Source organism: Mirounga angustirostris, unplaced genomic scaffold (assembly GCF_029215605.1).
Source record: "Mirounga angustirostris isolate CCGP_5_RB_7025 unplaced genomic scaffold, mMirAng1.0.hap1 SCAF_4, whole genome shotgun sequence".
Taxonomy (NCBI): Eukaryota; Metazoa; Chordata; class Mammalia; order Carnivora; family Phocidae; genus Mirounga; species Mirounga angustirostris.
In genome coordinates this window covers 112228838-112247584 of record NW_026991712.1, presented here as the reverse complement: position 1 = coordinate 112247584, position 18747 = coordinate 112228838, and the positions used below count along the sequence as shown (strand labels likewise).

Sequence of the window (18747 nt, the reverse complement as noted above, 5' to 3'; positions counted from 1 at the left end):
CACATATGCTTTTTTTATTCAGTCTTTCTATGTGCTTCAGAAGTATGTTAAAGTTTTCTCTTTATATATATCTTGTTAACTTTATTCCTAGATAGTTTCTTTTATGTTGAGATCTTTTCTTCCATTATATTTTCTAAGCGATTATGGTTTGTATATAAGAAGACTTGATATTTTAAAAAATAAATTTATATCCAGACATCTTAATTGAACTATTTTACTATTAAAGTGATTTTTCAGGGTGCCTGAGTGGCTCATTCAGTTAAGCAACTGCCTTCGGCTCAGGTCATGATCCTGGAGTCCTGGGATCGAGTCCCGCATCGGGCTCCCTGCTCAGCGGGGAGTCTGCTTCTCCCTCTGACCCTCCCCCCTCTCATGCTCTCTCTATCTCATTCTCTCTCTCAAATAAATAAATAAAATCTTAAAAAAAAAAAAAAGATTTTTCAGTTCTAAACCATGGGATACCACTTCACATCCACAAGGATGGCTGTAATAAAAAAGACAGACAGGGGCACCTGTGTGGCTCAGTTGGTTAAGCATCTGCCTTCGGCTCAGGTCCTGATCTCAGGGTCCTGGGATAAAGCCCAGGTTGAGCTCCCCGCTCCCTCCCTCCCCCCCAACTTTTGTATGTGCTCCCTCCCCCTCTCTCAAATAAATAAAATCTTTTTTTTTTTTTTTTTAAAGACAGACAATAACAATTGTTGGCAAGGATGTGGAGAAGTTAGAACCCTCATACATTGCCAGTGGGGATGTAAAATGGTACAGTCCCTTTGGAAAATAGTTTGGCAATTAGTCAAAAATTTATACAGAGTTACTATATAACCCAGCAATTTCACGCCTAGGTATATACCCAAGAGAAGTGAAAACTATGTTTATGTTAACAAAAAAATCTGTACATGATTGTTCATAGTAGCATTTTTTTTCACATTTTTTTAAAAAAATTTTTTATGTTAATCCCCATACATCATTAGTTTTAGATGTAGTGTTCCATGATTCATTGTTTGTGCATAACACCCAGTGCTCCATGCAGAACGTGCCCTCCTCAATACCCTTCACCAGGCTAACCCATCCTCCCACCCCCCTCCCTTCTAGAACCCTCAGTTTGTTTTTCAGAGTCCATCGTCTCTCATGGTTCATCTACCCCTCCGATTTCCCCCCCTTCATTCTTCCCCTCTTGCTATCTTCTTCTTTTTTTTTTTCTTAACATATATTGCATTATTTGTTTCAGAGGTACAGATCTGAGATTCAACAGTCATAGTAGCATTATTCTTAATAAAAAGTAAAAACAATCCAAATGTCCCATCAGCTGATGAGTGGATAAACAAAATGTGGTATATCCATACAATGGAATATTATTATTGAGCAATAAAAAGGAATAAAATACTGATTCATGTTGCAACATGGATAAACTTTGAAAACATTATGCCAAGAAGCCAGTCATAAAAGACCACATACTGTATGATTCCATTTATATAAAATATCCTAACTAGTCAAATCTACTGAGACAGAAGTTAATTGTTGCCAAGTGCTGGGGCTAAGGGGAATGTGAAGTGGGTATTTAATGGCATTTTGGGGGAGTGACAGAAGTGTTCTGGAATGAGTGGTGATAATGGCACAACTCTGCGTATACAAAAACCCAGTGCACATTTTTAAAGGGATGAATTTTATGCTATGTGAATTATCTCAGTTTTTTAAAAGGAAAAGTAGTTTTTTCAGTTAAGTATGTTGTGTTTTCTGGTAATATATCATTCACAAATAATTATAATTTTATCTTTTTTCTAATTCTTATGTCTCATTATTTCTCTTGTAATAGCATCTGCTAGTATCTCTAGAAAAATGTTAATTTTTGTGATAATGGTGACAGTAGACTGAACTGTCCTGTTTCTAACCATTATAGGACTGCTTCTCCACTAAGCATGATGCTAGCTTTTGGGGTTGGTGCACACGCATGCATGCATACACACACACACACACACACTTTATCACATTAAGAAACTATCCCTAGTTGTCAGTAATCTATGGAGGTTTTTTCCTTTGATCTGTTAATACTATGCAATATATTAACAGATTTTCTAATATTTAACCCTTCTTGCATTTCTGAAGCGAATCCTACTTGGTTGTGATGTATATTTATTTTAGTATTCTAATACTTTGCATTTTTGTGTATTTAGAAAAATTCACATTTATCTCCCATAAATGCAGATTTAGAATGGCCACAAACTAGAAATAACCTAGATCTCTATCAATAATGAACTGTTTGAAAACAAACAAACAGACTCATAAATACAGAGAACAAAGTGGTGGTTGCTGGGGGTAGGAGATGGGCAAAATAGGTAAAGGAAATTAAGAGGTACAAACTTCAGTTATAAAATAAGTCACAGGGATGAAAAGTATAGCATAGTGCATATTGTCAATATTGTAATAATTCTGTATGGTGACAGGTGGAAACTACACTTATGGTGAGCACTGCGTAACGTATAGAATTGTCGATCACTGTGTTGTACACCTGAAACTAATGTATGCCAACTATGCTTCAATTAAAAAATTAAAAAATTAACTTTGAAGAAAGTATAGTAGAGTCATATAATTGAATACAATGCAGACCTTTAAAAAATGAGAAAGATGTATATACACTGCTATGGAAAAATATCCAAGATTATATGAAAAAAGCTGATATGAAAATGAGCATGTTTAATATGATTCTACTTGTGTTAAATAATACTACTAATAATAGTAATAACGTGCATTACTATGATTGTGTGTGCATATAAACTTTCTGGAAGCATATACAGCTAACAGTGCTGGGGCAGGAGGAGCAGTGATATGAAGGGACGGAAGGCCTTTTTTACTTTATATCTCATTGTAATGTTTGAAGTTTTTCATAATAAGCCAATCTTATCCTTGTAATGAAAAAGTCAAGTTTAGGGCGCCTGGGTGGCTCAGTTGGTTGGGCGACTGCCTTCGGCTCAGGTCATGATCCTGGGGTCATAGGATCGAGTCCCACATCGGGCTCCCTGCTCGGCAGGGAGTCTGCTTCTCCCTCTGACCCTCCTCCCTCTCATGCTGTCTCTCATTCTCTCTCTCTCAAATAAATAAATAAATAAATAAATCTTAAAAAAAAAAAAGTCAAGTTTAAAAAAAACCAAAACCCAATACTAATGATGAAGGGAAAAAAAAATTGTTCCTAGATCACTCTGATACTGCTTATCCACTGAAGATTTTCTGAATTGCATTCAGCATTTATTGACTCCTTACATTTTACTATATACTGGATCTCAGCCATAAGTATACTTTTTAGGAGCCCCCCCCCCCGCCCCCGGTTAAATGTGGAGAAACGGAACAAAATCTCTCTTTGTAGTGATTCCAGCAGGCAGCGTGTCCTGAAAGTCTTGTACAACATGTTAAGGACTGTGGACTTTACCCAAAAGGCAGTAGGAAACCACTGAATCGCTTTCAGGTGGGAAGCAGTGTGCTTGGATGTGTGCCTTCTATCCCCGCTCTGGCTGTAGTGTGGATGGCTGGCTGGCAGAGTGCAGGCCTGGCAGCTGGGAGACCAGTTCAGGGCAGTTGGAGTTACCTAGGTAAGAAAATGATGGAGGCTGGAACTAGGGAGGTAGTGCGGGGAAAAACCCAGAGCACAGACATTTGAAGGATAGGTAAAGAAGGAGTTTTTCCAGAGTCCAAGAAAAGGCAGCCAGAAAGGTAGGAAGAAGACTAGAAGAAAGTATTCTCTCCAAAAACTGATGAAGCAAGTTGCCTCTAGAGAAGGGAATCAAGAGGAAAAGAACCTCTAACATTTTTCTAAACGCCAACAAATTTATTTATCCCTTGCCATTTAATTATTCCCCAAGTCCTACTAAGTAATAATTATCCCCATTTTACAGATGAGAAAATTAAGATGCAAAGATGTTATGGGAGGAAGGTGAAAAGCTTAGCCTAGGAATGATGGGAAAACATCTGCTCTTCTGAGGCAGGAGGAACGCAGGGATAAAAGCATGAAGGTGAAGGGGGAACTGAAGGTGTTCCATTTTGAAGACCTATTTTCTTTGCGCTCTTTTACAGCTCGGCCTCACATCCCCAGGGTTCCAGGAAGGTACTGACAAAGAGGGGGTTGCCCCAGGGTGTGGAGAGCACGCCCATCTTATTGCTGCCTGTGCTCCAGACTCTGAGTACCAGAGGCCAAGAGTGGTTTCATTCCAGCTTCCTCCTTGATCTGGGGCTTTCTACATGCATCAGCATTTAAAAAAATATTTTGTAATCGCATTCGTCCTCAATTGGATATATATTTTTGAGTACTAGCTTTGTTCAAAGAACCACATTGGAAAGAAATACAAAGGTGAGAGAGATAGAGTGCATTTTCTTAGAGTTCACCCTAGTGTGGGGCAGGGAGCCATGGATCGATGATCCCATTAATTAGGATTGGCTTTGGTAGGAGTGACAGGAAGCTCAAAATACCAATGGATTCGGCAAGGTGGAGGGTTCTTCCTCATGTGAAAGTTCAGGCAGTGGCAACTACTTGATCATGAGAGATCCAGGCTCCTTTTTATTCTTTCACCTTATAAATGCAGCTTTTTTCCTGATGTTCCAAGAAGATTGCTCCTCCCCTGCCATCAGGTCAACATACTAGTTAGTGCAGAGAAGAAAAAGGGACAGAGCCCCACTTCAAGCTCACCCTTCTCTGAGGGACACGTCCCAGAAGTTGCCCATACTGCTTTCATTTACATCCCATGGGAAGGTGAGAATCATATCTTTTTTTCCCCAGGAAGCCACATTCCCAGCTAAAAATCATGTGTTCTGTAACTGGTAAAGAAAGGGAAAAAGTTCAGCAGTTTTTGCTGGTGATGTGGAAACAGGTATGCAGATAGCCATAGTGCAAGGTTAAAATGAAAGTGTGACAGTTACACTTACTAGCTCTGTACCTTAGGCAGGTTCCTTAACTTCTCTGTGCCTCCATTTCTTCACTTATAAAATGAGGACAATAGTAGCACCTACTTCACAGGTTTACCTAAGGTTACCTAAATTGTTATATATGAATATAATGTTTCATACAGTTACATAAAAACCAGCTGTATTTGTAAGTTCTTAGAACAGTGCCTAGTAGTAAGTGCTACATAGATGTTAAATACAAGTGTTTTTTTTTTTTTTTTTTAAAAAGCAAATGGGACTTTCGAGAGTGTACACATCAGTAGAGAAAATCTGATAAAACACTTCATGAAGAAACACAGACTGTCAGTTTTGTGATGCCTGGGATGTACCCCCAGCAGCGTGCCTTGCACAGAGTGGATGCTCAGAATACTGGCTTCTTATAAGCTTGAAGGGTCAGCAGTGTTTTGTTAGGTGGGAAAGCAGCAAGGAATATTTTAGGTGGAGTTAACCATATGAACAAAGACATAAAAGGGGAAAAACTCACTGTATCTGGCAGAGTGGCTGGCATGCATAGAACTTAGTATGTATTCAGTGACTGAACACTCCCTATCAGCTAGTTTGGTTTGGCTGACATGTATCAGTTGGGTCCAGGCAGAAAAATGCTTCACTCTAGAGAATTTAATATAGGGAATTGTTATGCAGGTGATGGAAGTGCTGAAAGTATGGGCAACCCAGAGATTGGAAAAGTAGGAAACCTCTATCTCCCTTAGTGCCACAGGGTCATTGGGAGATGGTGTTACTAAACCCAGAGGCCTGGGCCATTCAGTGGTGGAGGGCTGCCTTGTGGGGATTGGGAAATGGCTGAGCCCCAACCCAATCTAAAGCAGAGGGAGAGAAATAGCTTGACTTCTCCCTTTCTCCTGCCCTCCTGTCTTGGGTCACTGCCTTACTGGGAAACCAGTTGGTAAGTGAATCTGGGTTCAGGGGCTTAAATAATCTATAGGGGTGCCTGGGTGGCTCAGTCGTTAAGCGGCTGCCTTCGGCTCAGGTCGTGATCCCAGAGTCCTGGGATCGAGTCCCACATCGGGCTCCCTGCTCAGCAGGAAGCCTGCTTCTCCCTCTCCCACTCCCCCTGCTTGTGTTCCTGCTCTTGCTGTCTGTCAAATAAATAAATAAAATCTTAAAAAAAAAAAAAATCTATAGGACTCAATTTTGTGGCGACTGGCTGACTTTCAGACTGAATGAATTTAGTGGAAAGTAATCAGATTTGAATAAAAGAACTGTGGAACAGCAGTGAAAGTCCAGCTGAGAGTCTGTAGCTTATGGTAGTTTCCCAAATCTCAGTAATCTGGACAGATAAGAAACAGTGTTTCCCTGGCTGGGCCTCGCAGGTGACAGTAACAGAAAAAAATAGAGAATAGAGAGACCAGGGGAATACAGAGAATTTTTGAGATGTCTGACCAATTGGGTCCAGATTGGTTAGGGAGGAAAATGTATCCTGATGGGGTGGAGGATTGGGAGAGTAAGAGTGGCTGCAATGCTTGAGATCAGGACTTCACAATCTTTGGGGGTGGGGCCCAGGCATCCGTATTATTGGAGCCACCTCAGGTAATTCCAAAGTGCAGCCAAGGTTAGATTAGAAGGAAGAAGGCTGGGGCGCCTGGGTGGCTCAGTTGGTTAAGCGTCTGCCTTTGGCTCAGGTCATGGTCCCGGAGTCCTGGGATCGAGTCCTGTGTCAGGTTCCCTGTTCAGCGGGGAGTCTGCTTCTCCCTCTGCCCCTCCTCCCACTCACTCTCTTAATTTCTCTCTCAAATAAATAAAATCTTAAAAAAAAAGGCTAACAGATTGGGGTACCCTACCCTGAGAGTTCAGAATCTTGACCTTTGAACAGTTTCAAGTAACAAGTCTAAGGCAAGGATAGCAATTGGCGGAAGTGGAGTGGAAATGAGGGTAACTGGAATTGATGACATTGAATTGGAGACTGAGGAACTGTAGGGTCATCTTGAAATGTTTTTCATTAAATCAGGATAGTGATCTCACTAAAGGAAAAACCAAGGGTCTCTCTAAAGGTAAAATATGTAAAAAGGGCAGCAGTTGCGGTCACCAAGGCATGGGGAAGGCACTGGCCCAGTTGTTTAGTACCCTTTCATCTCACTTTGATACCTGGTCCCCTCCACATCAAGGCAGGTGAGATGACCTGTGGTGAAGCTGAAGTGGGGAGAAGTGGCAGATTTGGCTGGAAGGGCAGCTGTTAGATAAATTAGCCAAGGTTTTAATGAGCTTCACATTCCAGAAGTAAGCTATGACTTGTTCTCCTCATCTCATTGCTATTTTGGTGTGTGTATGTGTGTAAATGTGTGCATATATGCACAAACACACTTAAGGAAAAAATAAGTCTTACTGATACTATACTGACTTTAAGATACAGAAAAAGTCCAGTTAATCACAATGTGTCTTGTTTGTACTTTAATATGTTACTCTTCTGAACTTCCCGAGTTATGGGGCGTGAGGTGGGGCGGTAGGTGTAGGAATGAGAGACTGAACAAAGCTTCAAACATTTCTTTTCACATAGACAACTACAAACACATATTTCTTTCCTGTCATTTTAAAAAGGTCAGGAAAACCTCAGAATTTCCGTATGTTGCATGGGATTTAAGGTCAGGATTTGGTGTCTAAGCCTTGCCAGTCCCTCCTTTGCAGTTCTGGTTGTAACCATAAGAGCCCCAAGGAAGAAAGCACCACTCAGCTCATAGCTGGAAGAGACGCCTCAACTGTATCACTTCTCAGCTAAGTTGTGATGGAACAACTTACGTTCCCATCACCCCCTACCTTTAGTAGAGAAAGCGTGGCTCAGGAAAGCCCCAAGTCCAGTTTCCCATCTTTTTTGGAAGAAAGGATGACAGGCCTGCACCCTAACAGGAAGAGTGATGGCACGTTTTCTGACCTGTTAATACAGTAACTCTCTTCATTTGTAAAACAGAGCCCAGAATCTTGGGCTCACTTCAATCTAGTTAGCAACTCCTTCTCCCTTAGGACAAAGGAAGGAGGTAGGTGGGGAGTAGAATTTCCTAAATAACTATGAATTCAGCCCACTTAACCAGGCCAGAGCCTTCAGTGCCACACAAAGTGTGTGGGTCTTTTGGTTTTAGAGCAATTCAGTGCTATCCTGAAGAAAAATTTCGTATGTCCTCATTTTTTAAAAAAAATTACAAGGTGCTAATAAGCATGTTAGGGAAGTGTCTTGAACCTTCCAGATCAACTCCACTACTAGCTGAGTCACTGAGTGACCTCATTCGATACGCTGTAGAGTACAAACCACCCAGCTGAGCCCTGGCCCACCAAATCAGGATATGTGAGAATATGGTGGTGCTTTTGAGTCACTGAGTTTTGGGGGTGATTTGTTATGCACCAATAACTGAGACATCTACTGTCCACCACCCATCACCTAAAATAATTTTGCCTTCCTCACCATTCATGTTAAGTATTTACTGAGAACTTTTTTCCACTTCAGAACCTCTCTCCAGTTATCCAACTTCACATTTCCTAAGTTCATTTTGAGGTTTTATTTCTTTGATAAAACACTGATCTGCTATGACATTTAATTACAGGTCATGCTATTAACCCTGCTTCTTGGAAGCTATTAGTAATTGGAAGCATTCCTTCTTCACTTTTAAATTAGAAACACTTCTTCCTCACTTTTAACTTGTGCAATCATGAGAAGACCTGCATTTTACATCTCAATTGGTCAGATGCTTGTTAGAAAGCATTTTTTGTTTCAACCCTTACTGAAATCTTTCAGTAAAATGTTCTAGGTTATCACTCTGAACAATAGTTGTCAGTGATTGAGAGACTGAACTGAAAAGTACATACCTCAGAAATGGTATTAACATTTTTGTCACTTGATGTTTTCTTGTAACTTACTAAGAGTGGGATCCTGTAAGTTTATCCCAGTTACTGAAGGTTGTATTGAACCCCCTTTTTCTTTTTCTTTAAAATCCTGCCATGTATCCTCTGGGCAGCCAAGCATAGCCTCTTATCAGACATCCTTTTATGGGGACCCATGAGAAGTTTCTCAGGTCTTAGGAATATTGGGGTTTCTTTAAAGCAGTTAGTTTGTTTTTATCTTCTAATAATAGTGAACACAGAACTGATTTTTGTGTTAGATACTAGGAAGCTCAGGGCCCACCTTTACCAACTGTTACACAGTTTCACAGAATCATTTTACTAACTTTACCCTGGCTCCATCTGATTTCTTCCACTGTCCTTTTCCTCTCTCCCTAATTTCCTCACTTAACAAACTAGTTGTGTTACAGGCATTTTAATAAGTGGTCTTAAAAGCAGTGTGCAGCAAGATGGGTGTTTCAGAAATCTTTCGAGCTCTTAACAGTATTTTAAAGGCCCTTCTTTCATTCGCACTCTACCATGTCCGCACTTTGTATGCTTTGTAATGCTTCTCAGCTGAGGAGTCAGGGTACTTCCTCATAGTCAGGAAGCCTTAGACGAGTTCTAGTAAGTGAACCTTCAGTGACACAAGCCAAAAATCACTAAAACCTGCTTCTCACAGAATTGCTTTGCTTAAAAAACCAAGGAAAATACATCCGTTATTCAAATATCCAGATATTTGCAGAAGGCTGGGAACACTAAGACTTCCTTCTGACCTTTACCTGTAATTATACTTTGTTACTCTTCTTTAGTTTTGATGATTTAAAATAAATTTCTGAAGATCACATTTGAGATGAAGAAGCTGTATTAGCAGTTTCAGTTCCTTAAAATAAACATTAACAGAGGTGACTTTAAATGATTTTTAGTTGAATCATTTCAGTTTATTTCACTAAGTACTTTGTAATTGTTAAAAACTCTATCTTGTTCTAAGTGGCTTACAAAAATGCATATAGTGAAATAAAATTAAAAATGAATCTGTGGAGACAACAAAAGAGAGCATGTTAAAATGTAACTAAAAGTAAATACTGAAAACACATACATCTAAGGTGGCTTAAGGACAGAGCCGGACTTAGAGCTTAGGCTCAGTTCTCTTTCCTTAGCACTGCCTTCTAATCCAGAAAGCTCTAATGCTGCTTTTTGTGTGGCAAAGATTAGAGGTCACTAATGTTGTTTTACTTGTAATACAAACCGTAACATCACAAATATGTCATGGCTGCAGTTTTCAAGTACCAAATAATTCAACCTATAGTAGCATTCATGAGTCAGAAACCATCCCAAAAATCATATGGTAGGTAAGAAGTTGATCCACGCCTTGACCCTGAGAAAAACTGGGTAAGTCCTCAACTTTCTGTGCACAGAGACATCAAACCAAATGATTAACAATTTTGACTGTTCTTACGGCAGAGTAGCATGAGTTGAAGCAATGTTCTGAGAACGACTCCTTCTGGAAGAATATGCAAAGGGTAAAACTAACTATTACTTCTTCTTCTTGTTTTGGTATTTAATTCTTTCATAGCGGGTCCTTATTTTACCCAGTGAAAGGCAAAACTTAATATTCCTGGAATGAAAGTTTTTCTGTAAAAGAGAACAGATAAGATACTTGCCTAACTCCACCTATGAATATCACTGTCAGTTCTATTACTAGGTTGGTTATGATCCCAAGCAATAAATACAAAATACGAAATTTTATATTTACTGAAATCCCAACAGTTTGCTGGGAAAATAGAGGTTCCATAAATAATGATATTAAAGAAAGAACCCACTAAGAAGCATTACGAGAAATGGCCAACACTCCTTAGGTACCACAAAGAGATTAGTCAGGATGTATACTGCTATTGGAGATGAAATAAACTGAACCACTTTAAAATTATGTCTGACCAAGTTAAAATTATACTGATTTAATAAGCCTAATTCACCTGGAACACAACACTGACTCTGGATAAAATTAATCTTTCCTCCTGTTTCATTTCCTAAAGAAAACAGTTCTCTTGCTTCGTCCACCTTTAACCCAAACTTTCTAGGAAGTCTTCATTACCTTTTTAAGTCCTTTTTATATAGCTTCATTTAGTTCTTCTGTCATATACTAACATACATTTGCTCCAAGAATACTTTGGTTTCAACTGTGACTTTTATGCTCACAAGCAGCAGATTTCTGTATCCCAGCTTTACCAATTTTCTGGACCTGAACTTAGAAAAGGGCATTTCGGGTATACTGTATCCCCCCTACACACAAACACACATGACATTTCTGGTATACCATCTCCCCCTACACACACACACACACACATGCATGCATGCGCTTACTCTACTGTATTGTTTAGCTTTGTTTGTGTAATTTTAAAGTTTTCTTTATATATTAACAAACTTTATACCTTCTAAATGTTTTTAATTCAATTTTCTTCAAATAACCAAGTGTTGAAAACTTTACAAAAATGTTATTCATCTTAAAATGGTTGAGGTTTCCCTTTTTCTCCCTCAAAGGGGCTAAGCATGGGTGGATCTTTTGTAGACACACCTGTTTTTATCCCAAAGAGTATATGATTGATTTGCCCTCAAGTTAACTTTTTTCAAACAGGGCCAGTCTATATTAATTTGTATGATGATGTTAATTTTCAAAACATCTTGAGTAAATAAAGGGAGATATAAAATACTGTGGCTTGCTTGGTGAATCTTAATTGCGAAATTTCTTCTTCTTTCGAAACTTCTTTCCTGCTGCATTTGCTGCTTTTTCAGCCATGATCTCTGAGTACTTCCTTCGGTTATATCTAAAAAGAAAACCAAACTTTTAAGTTCTAAAGTATAACAGAAGTTAATGTAATGGGGGTGGTGATGGGGTGGTGTAACTACTAAATCTCAAAAAATTGTTTGCATTTTCACTATTTTAGCATATTTGTACTAAATTACCTTGTGGAGCCATATTTGGAGCTGGGGGACTGAGCAGTGACCAAGACAACCATAGTCCCTACCCTCGTAAAGCCTGCAGTCTAGTGAGAAAAAAATGGCAACTATAAGGGAGGGCTTTTGAAAACTTTCAACCACTGGAGGCCCATGTACCATATCCAGTTACCAGATGATATCAAATGCTTTAAAGATTTTTATAGGATGAAAATGTAAAAATAACAGACTGAGGTAGAAGCAGGTATGAGGCTCCAACTATCTTTAAGCCAGACATTAAAGAGATCTGCAGTAAATCATTTTTGTTTTGTTCATGAAAATATATGTCAATGTGTAATGGGATGTTTTATTTTAAAAGGAATCAATAAATATTTTTAAAGTTTTTAAATTTTAATTGCCACTGTGGCAAATATTGATAAATGTAGTCCACAGAAGTTCAAAAGAAGGGCTTATCAGTACAGTTTGAACCTAATCAAGGATGGAAAAAATGAGATTAGAGCAGAAATAAAATAGAGATTAAAAAAAACAAAAAAGCCAGACTCATCAAGAAAAAAAAGAACTCAAAATCAGAAATGAAGAATTAACAGACGCCACAGGAATACAAAGAATTACAAGAGGATACTATGAAAAAGTATATGCCAATAAATTGGGACAATCTAGAAAAAAATGGATAGATTGCTAAAAACAGACAATCGTCTAAAACTAAATAATCAGGAAGAAATAGAAAATTTTTTATTTTTTTTAAAGATTTTATTTATTTATTTGAGAGAGAGAGAATTAGAGACAGAGAGCACGAGAGGGAAGAGGGTCAGAGGGAGCAGCAGACCCCCCGCTGAGCAGGGAGCCCGATGTGGGACTCAATCCCGGGACTCCAGGATCAGGACCTGAGCCGAAGGCAGTTGCTTAACCAACTGAGCCACCCAGGCTCCCAGGAAGAAATAGAAAATTTGAACAGATCTATTACTAGTAACAAAAGTGAATCAGTAATCAAAAGACTCCCAACAAAATTCAAGACCAGATGGATTCACAGCTGAATTCTTCCAAATATTTAAAGAAGAGTTAAATACCTATTCTTCCCAAACTATTCCAAAAAATAGAAAAGGAAGGAAAACTTCCAAATTCATTTCACGAGGCCAGCATTTCTCTAATACCAAAGCCAGACAAAGACACTACAAAAAAAGAAACTACAGGTCAATATGCCTGATGAACAAAGACGCAAAAGTCCTCAACAAAATATTAGCAAACCGAATCCAACAATACATTAAAAACATCATTTACCACGATCAAGTGGGATTTAATCCATGCATGCAAGAGCAGTACGATATTTGCAAATCAATGTATATTGACAAGAAAAGAATAAAAACCGTATGATCATCTTAATAGGTGATCAAAAAAAAAAAAGCAAACCATTTGTTGAGGTGTCTAGGTGGCTCAGTTGGTTAAGTGTTGGGACTCTTGATTTTGGCTTAGGTCATGATCTCAGGGTAGTGAGATCAAGCCCCGTGGTGGGCTTCCTGCTGGGCATGGAGCCTGCTTAGGATTCAATCTCTCTCCCTCTGACCACCGCCCCCCATCTTTTAAAGAAAGTCAAAGTGCAACATCCATTCATGATTTAAAAACTCTAAAAATCTATAAAAAAATTATCAAACTCAACACCCAAAGAACAAATGATCCAATCAAGAAATGGGCAGAAGTCATGAACAGACACTTTTCCAAAGAAGACATCCACATGGCCAACAGACACAGGAAAAAGTGCTCAACATCGCTCGGCATCAGGGAAATCCAAATCAAAACCTCAACAAGATACCACCTCACACCAGTCAGAATGGCTAAAATTAACAAGTCAGGAAATGACAGATGTTGGTGGGGATGCAGAGAAAGGGGAACCCTCCTACACTGTTGGTGGGAATGCAAGCTGGTGCAGCCACTCTGGAAAACAGTATGGAGGGTCCTCAAAAAGTTGAAAATAGAGCTGCCCTATGACCCAGCAATTGCACTACTGGGTATTTACCCCAAAGATACAAATGTAGGGATCCAAAGGGGTACATGCATCCCGATGTTTATAGCAGCAATGTCCACAATAGCCAAACTATGGAAAGAGCCAAGACGTTCACTGACAGATGAATGGATAAAGAAGATGTTGTGTGTGTGTGTATACACACACACACACACACACACACAATGGAATATTATGCAGCCATCAAAAGGAATGAACTCTTGCCATTTGCAACAACGTGGATGGAACTGGAGGGTATTATGCTGAGCGAAATAAGTCAATCAGAGAAAGACAGGTATCGTATGATCTCATGATATGAGGAATTCTTAATCTCAGGAAACAAACTGAGGGTTGGAGTGGTGGGGGGTGGGAGGGATGGGGTGGCTGGGTGATAGACAATGGGGAGGGTATGTGCTATGGTGAGTGCCGTGAATGGTGTAAGACTGTTGAATCACAGACCTGTACCTCTGAAACAAATAATACATTATATGTTAAAAAAAAAAAAAAAAAAAAAAGAGAGCAGAAAGAGAAAAATGAAGGGGGGGAATCGGAGGGGGAGACGAACCATGAGAGACTATGGACTCTGAGAAACAAACTGAGGGTTCCAGAGGGGAGGGGGGTGGGGGGATGAGTTAGCCTGGTGATGGGTATTAAAGAGGGCACGTACTAAATGGAGCACTGGGTGTTATATGTGAACAATGAATCATGGAACACTACATCAAAAACTAATGATGTAATGTATGGTGATTAACATAACATAATAAAAAAAAAAAAACTCAACAAAGTGGGTTTAGAGGAAACATACCTCAACACAATAAAGGCCACATATGAAAAATACACAACTAACGTGATACCCAATGGTGAAAAGCCGAGAACTTTCCCCTCTAAGATTAGGAAAAAAACAAGGATGTCCATTCTCACTGCTTTTATTCAATATAGTACCAGAAATCCTAGCTGCAGCAATTAAAAAAGAAAAATAAAAGGCATCCAAATTGGGAAGGAAGAAGTAAAACTGTAACTATTTACAGATGACATGACACTACATAAAGAAAACCTTAAAGACACCATCAAAAACTATCAGAATAAATGAATTCAGTTAAGCTGCAGGATACAAAATTAATATACCAAAATGCTGTGTTTCTATACACTAATAACAAAGTAACAAAGAAAAGTTAAGAAAACAATCCCATTTACAATTGTACCACAGAAAGAACAAAATACCTAGGAATAAATTTAACCAAGGAGATTGAAAGACCTATACTCTGATAGCTGTAAGACACTGATGAAAAAAATTGAAGACAACACAAACAAATGGAAAGATATCATGCTCATGGAAGAATTAATACTCTTAAAATGTCCATAGTACCCAGTGCAATATACAGATTCAATGTAATTCCTAGCAAAATATCACAATAGTATTTTTTGCAGAGCTAGAACATATAATCCTAAAATTTGTATGGAACCTCAAAAGACCTCAAATAGCCAAAGCAATCTTCAGAAAGAACAACAAAGCTGGAGGTATCATAAACCCAGATTTCAAGATACACTACAAAGCTACAGTAATCAAAACAATAAGGTACTGGCACAAAAACAGATCAGTGGAACAGAAGAGAGCCCAGAGATAAACACACTTACATGGTCAATTAATCTATGACAAAGGAGGCAAGAATATACAATGGAGAAAAAGTCTTTTTAATAAATGGTGTTGGGAAAACCAGCTATATGCAAAAGAATGAAACTGGACCACTTTCTTATACCACACGCAAAAATCAAAATGGATTAAAGACCTACATCTCAGACGTAAAACCGTAAAACTCCTATAAGAAAACATAGGCACCAATCTCTCGGGACATTAAGTCCTAGCAATAAAATATTTATGGATAGGTCTCTTCAGGCAAGGGAATAAAACTGAAAATAAACAAGTGGGACTACACCAAAATAGAAAGCTTTTGCAGAGCAAAGGAAACCAATAAAACAAAAAGGCAACCTACTGAATGGAAGATTTTTTTTTTCTTTTTTAAAGATTTTATTTATTTATTTGAGACAGAGAGAATGAGAGACAGAGAGCATGAGAGGGAGGAGGGTCAGAGGGAGAAGCAGACTCCCTGCCCAGCAGGGAGCCTGATGCGGGACTCGATCCCAGGACTCCAGGATCATGACCTGAGCCGAAGGCAGTCGCTTAACCAACTGAGCCACCCAGGCGCCCCTGAATGGAAGATTTATGTGCAAATGATAAAGAGTTATATCCAAAATATATAAGTAACCTACACAACTCACACCAAAAAACCAAACAATCTGATTAAAAAATGGTCAGAGGATCTGAACATTTCCCCAAAGAAGATATACAGAAGGGCAACGCACACATGAAAAGATGCTCAACATCACTTATCAAAAGGCAAATGCAAATCAAAATCCCAGTGCGACATCACATCATACCAGTCAGAATGGCTGGTATCAAAAATACAAGAAATAACTAATGTTGGCAAGGATTTGGAGAAAAGGGAACCTTCATGTACTGTTTGTAGGAATGTAAATTGGTGTAACCACCACTGAAAACAGTATAGAGGTTCCTCAAAAAATTAAAAATAAAAATACCATATGACTTAGTAATTCCACTACTGGGTATTTACCCAAATAAAACAAAAACACTAACTCAAAAGGATATATGCATCCCAGCACTATTTACAATAGCCAAGATATGGAAGCAACCCAAGTGTCCCATCAATAGATGAATGAATAAAGATGATGTGAGACACAGACATATACAGACAGACACACACACAATGGAATATTACTGAGCCATATAAAAGAATGAAATCTTGCCATTCAGGACAACATGGATGGACCTAGAGGGTATTAAGCTGAGTGAAGTAAGTCACGCAGAGAAAGATAAATACCATACGATTTCACTTATAAGTGGAATCTAAAAAAAGCAAACAGAACAGACTCTCAAATACTAGTCAGAATGCCTAGTATCAAAAAGAAGTAACAAGTGTTAGTGAGGATGTGGAGAAAAAGGAACCCTTGTGCTTTTGTTGGTAGGAATGTAATTTGGCACAACCACTATGGTTGCACCAAAACAGTATGGAGGTTCCTCAAAGAGAGAGACAGAGAATAAACTGGTGGTTGCCAGAGGTGGGGGATGGGTGAAATAGGTGAAGGGGATACTGCAAACCTCCAGTTATACAGTTAAGTCCTGGAGATGAAAAGCACAGTATCGGCAATACCGTCAATAATATTACAACAGTGTTGTATGGTGACAGATGGTGACTACACTTGGAGCAGTGAGCATTTTGTAATGTACAGAATTGTCAAATCACTACATTGCATACCTGGAACTAATGGAACACTGTAAGTCAATTATACCTCAACAAACAAAACCAAAAACCACATACAACACAGAAAATCACATTTTTCCTGTGTATTACACTTACTTCTTCTGTCCCAAGACATTCCTACTAATGAACATATGCCGCATTAAATACATTCAATGAAGTTCCCTATCCCAAAGTGTTCAGAGGCCAGAAACTTCTTAAAGAGAATGTTGTAGAAGGAATTAAAACATTCCATGGAGATGGGCTAGTAGAGGTTTCACATAGTGTGATACATAAATTTAGGTGGTAGACAATATTCACTTTAAGCAATGTATTTATCCTCATGGACATTACAAAAATTATAAGCCAACAAACCCATTTACAGTAGACAATATAAAGTTTCCTTTTAAAATAAAGCAGGCAGCATACAGATAATGCAAACATTGTGAAAATGGTACTCAGTGACTAAAGTATGGGAACAATGAACTAAGAACACTACCTCTAACCTGCAATTTTATGAGTTTCATTCTACAAAATTTTTAGTTTACTCCCCCAACTTCCTCACGCTATTACTTTTTAGTGAAAGCACTATCAACATTGCTGTGATTTCTGAGATTGCTATCATCAAGATTACAAAATACAGGTCAATTTTTAACCAGAACACAGTTAACATGCTTGCACCATGCCTGTGTGGGGATGGAGAAAAAGGCTTGAGAGATAGTTAGGAAATGGGAGAGACTGCCAGTATGAATGTGGACTGAAGGAGGAGGTGTCAAGGACTTGGTGATGGATGGATGGTCATGCTGTTCAGTCATGAGATACAGAGCACTAGGAGAGGATTAGATTGTACAGGAAAGGCCAAGTTAACTCATAGAGGTGCTTATGAGAAACCCCTGGATGTTCCTGAGGCTGCAGCTGGATATGTGGGTCTAGACTCAGGAGCGATCTGGATTACACATCCTGCATTTGGAAGCCAACAGTATATACATTGTAATTAAAGCCCTGCAGGGGATGAGATTTCCAAGGAGAGAGTAATAAGTGAGAAAAGAGCACTGCTTATTTCTAAAAATTTTTTACCATTACCCAGACTAATTAAATGGCTTACATACATAACATTTGTGTTAAATCTGTTTTCCATGCTGACAAAGTTTTTAAAACGCTTAACAGTTCTTTTCACTTTTGCTATTAAACCAATCTGGAAGTTCAACAAGGGTTTCTATATGAGGTATGCTTTTAAATCTCCTATAATATATACATAACTGCTTCAAGTACATTTAAACATATTCCCAAATGCTCCCATCTTAAAAAAAAAATCCTCCAACTCCATGCCCACCACTAGTCTTGCCTCTCTCCCTCTTCTCAAACTTCAAAGAACTGTTTCCATTTCTTCATTTTCAACAAACTCTCCAATCCTCTCCAGTCTGGTTTCCTCCTCATCACTCCCCTAAAACTCCTGGCAAGAATATTTTGACCTCCATGTATATCCAAAGGAAGTTTTTAGTTTTTCTTTTTTTTTTTGGTTTTATTTAAATTCAATTAATTAACATACAGTGTATTATTAGTTTCAGAGGTAGAGTTCGGTGATTCATCAGTTGTATGTAACACCCAGTACTCATTACATCACATGCCCTCCTTAATGCCCATCACCCAATTTGATCTCTCAGCAGCAATTATTCCTGTTAACCACTCCCTCCAGTTTGTATCTGTTCGAAATATTCTCCTTTGACTTCTGTGACA

General features: G+C 38.7%; 1 protein-coding gene across 2 annotated transcripts in view; it reads right to left on the bottom strand.

The window, feature by feature from the left end:
* Positions 1-1241: 1241 nt before the first annotated feature.
* DNTTIP2 (deoxynucleotidyltransferase terminal interacting protein 2) overlaps positions 1242-18747 on the bottom strand; it is a 28771-nt gene continuing 11265 nt past the window's right edge. For both annotated transcript variants that reach the window (XM_045897158.3, XM_064588792.1), the window contains exon 7: positions 1242-11570. In XM_045897158.3, the coding sequence (XP_045753114.1) occupies positions 11477-11570 (94 nt within the window). In that variant the 3' untranslated portion in view covers positions 1242-11476. The remainder of the gene's footprint in view (positions 11571-18747) is intronic.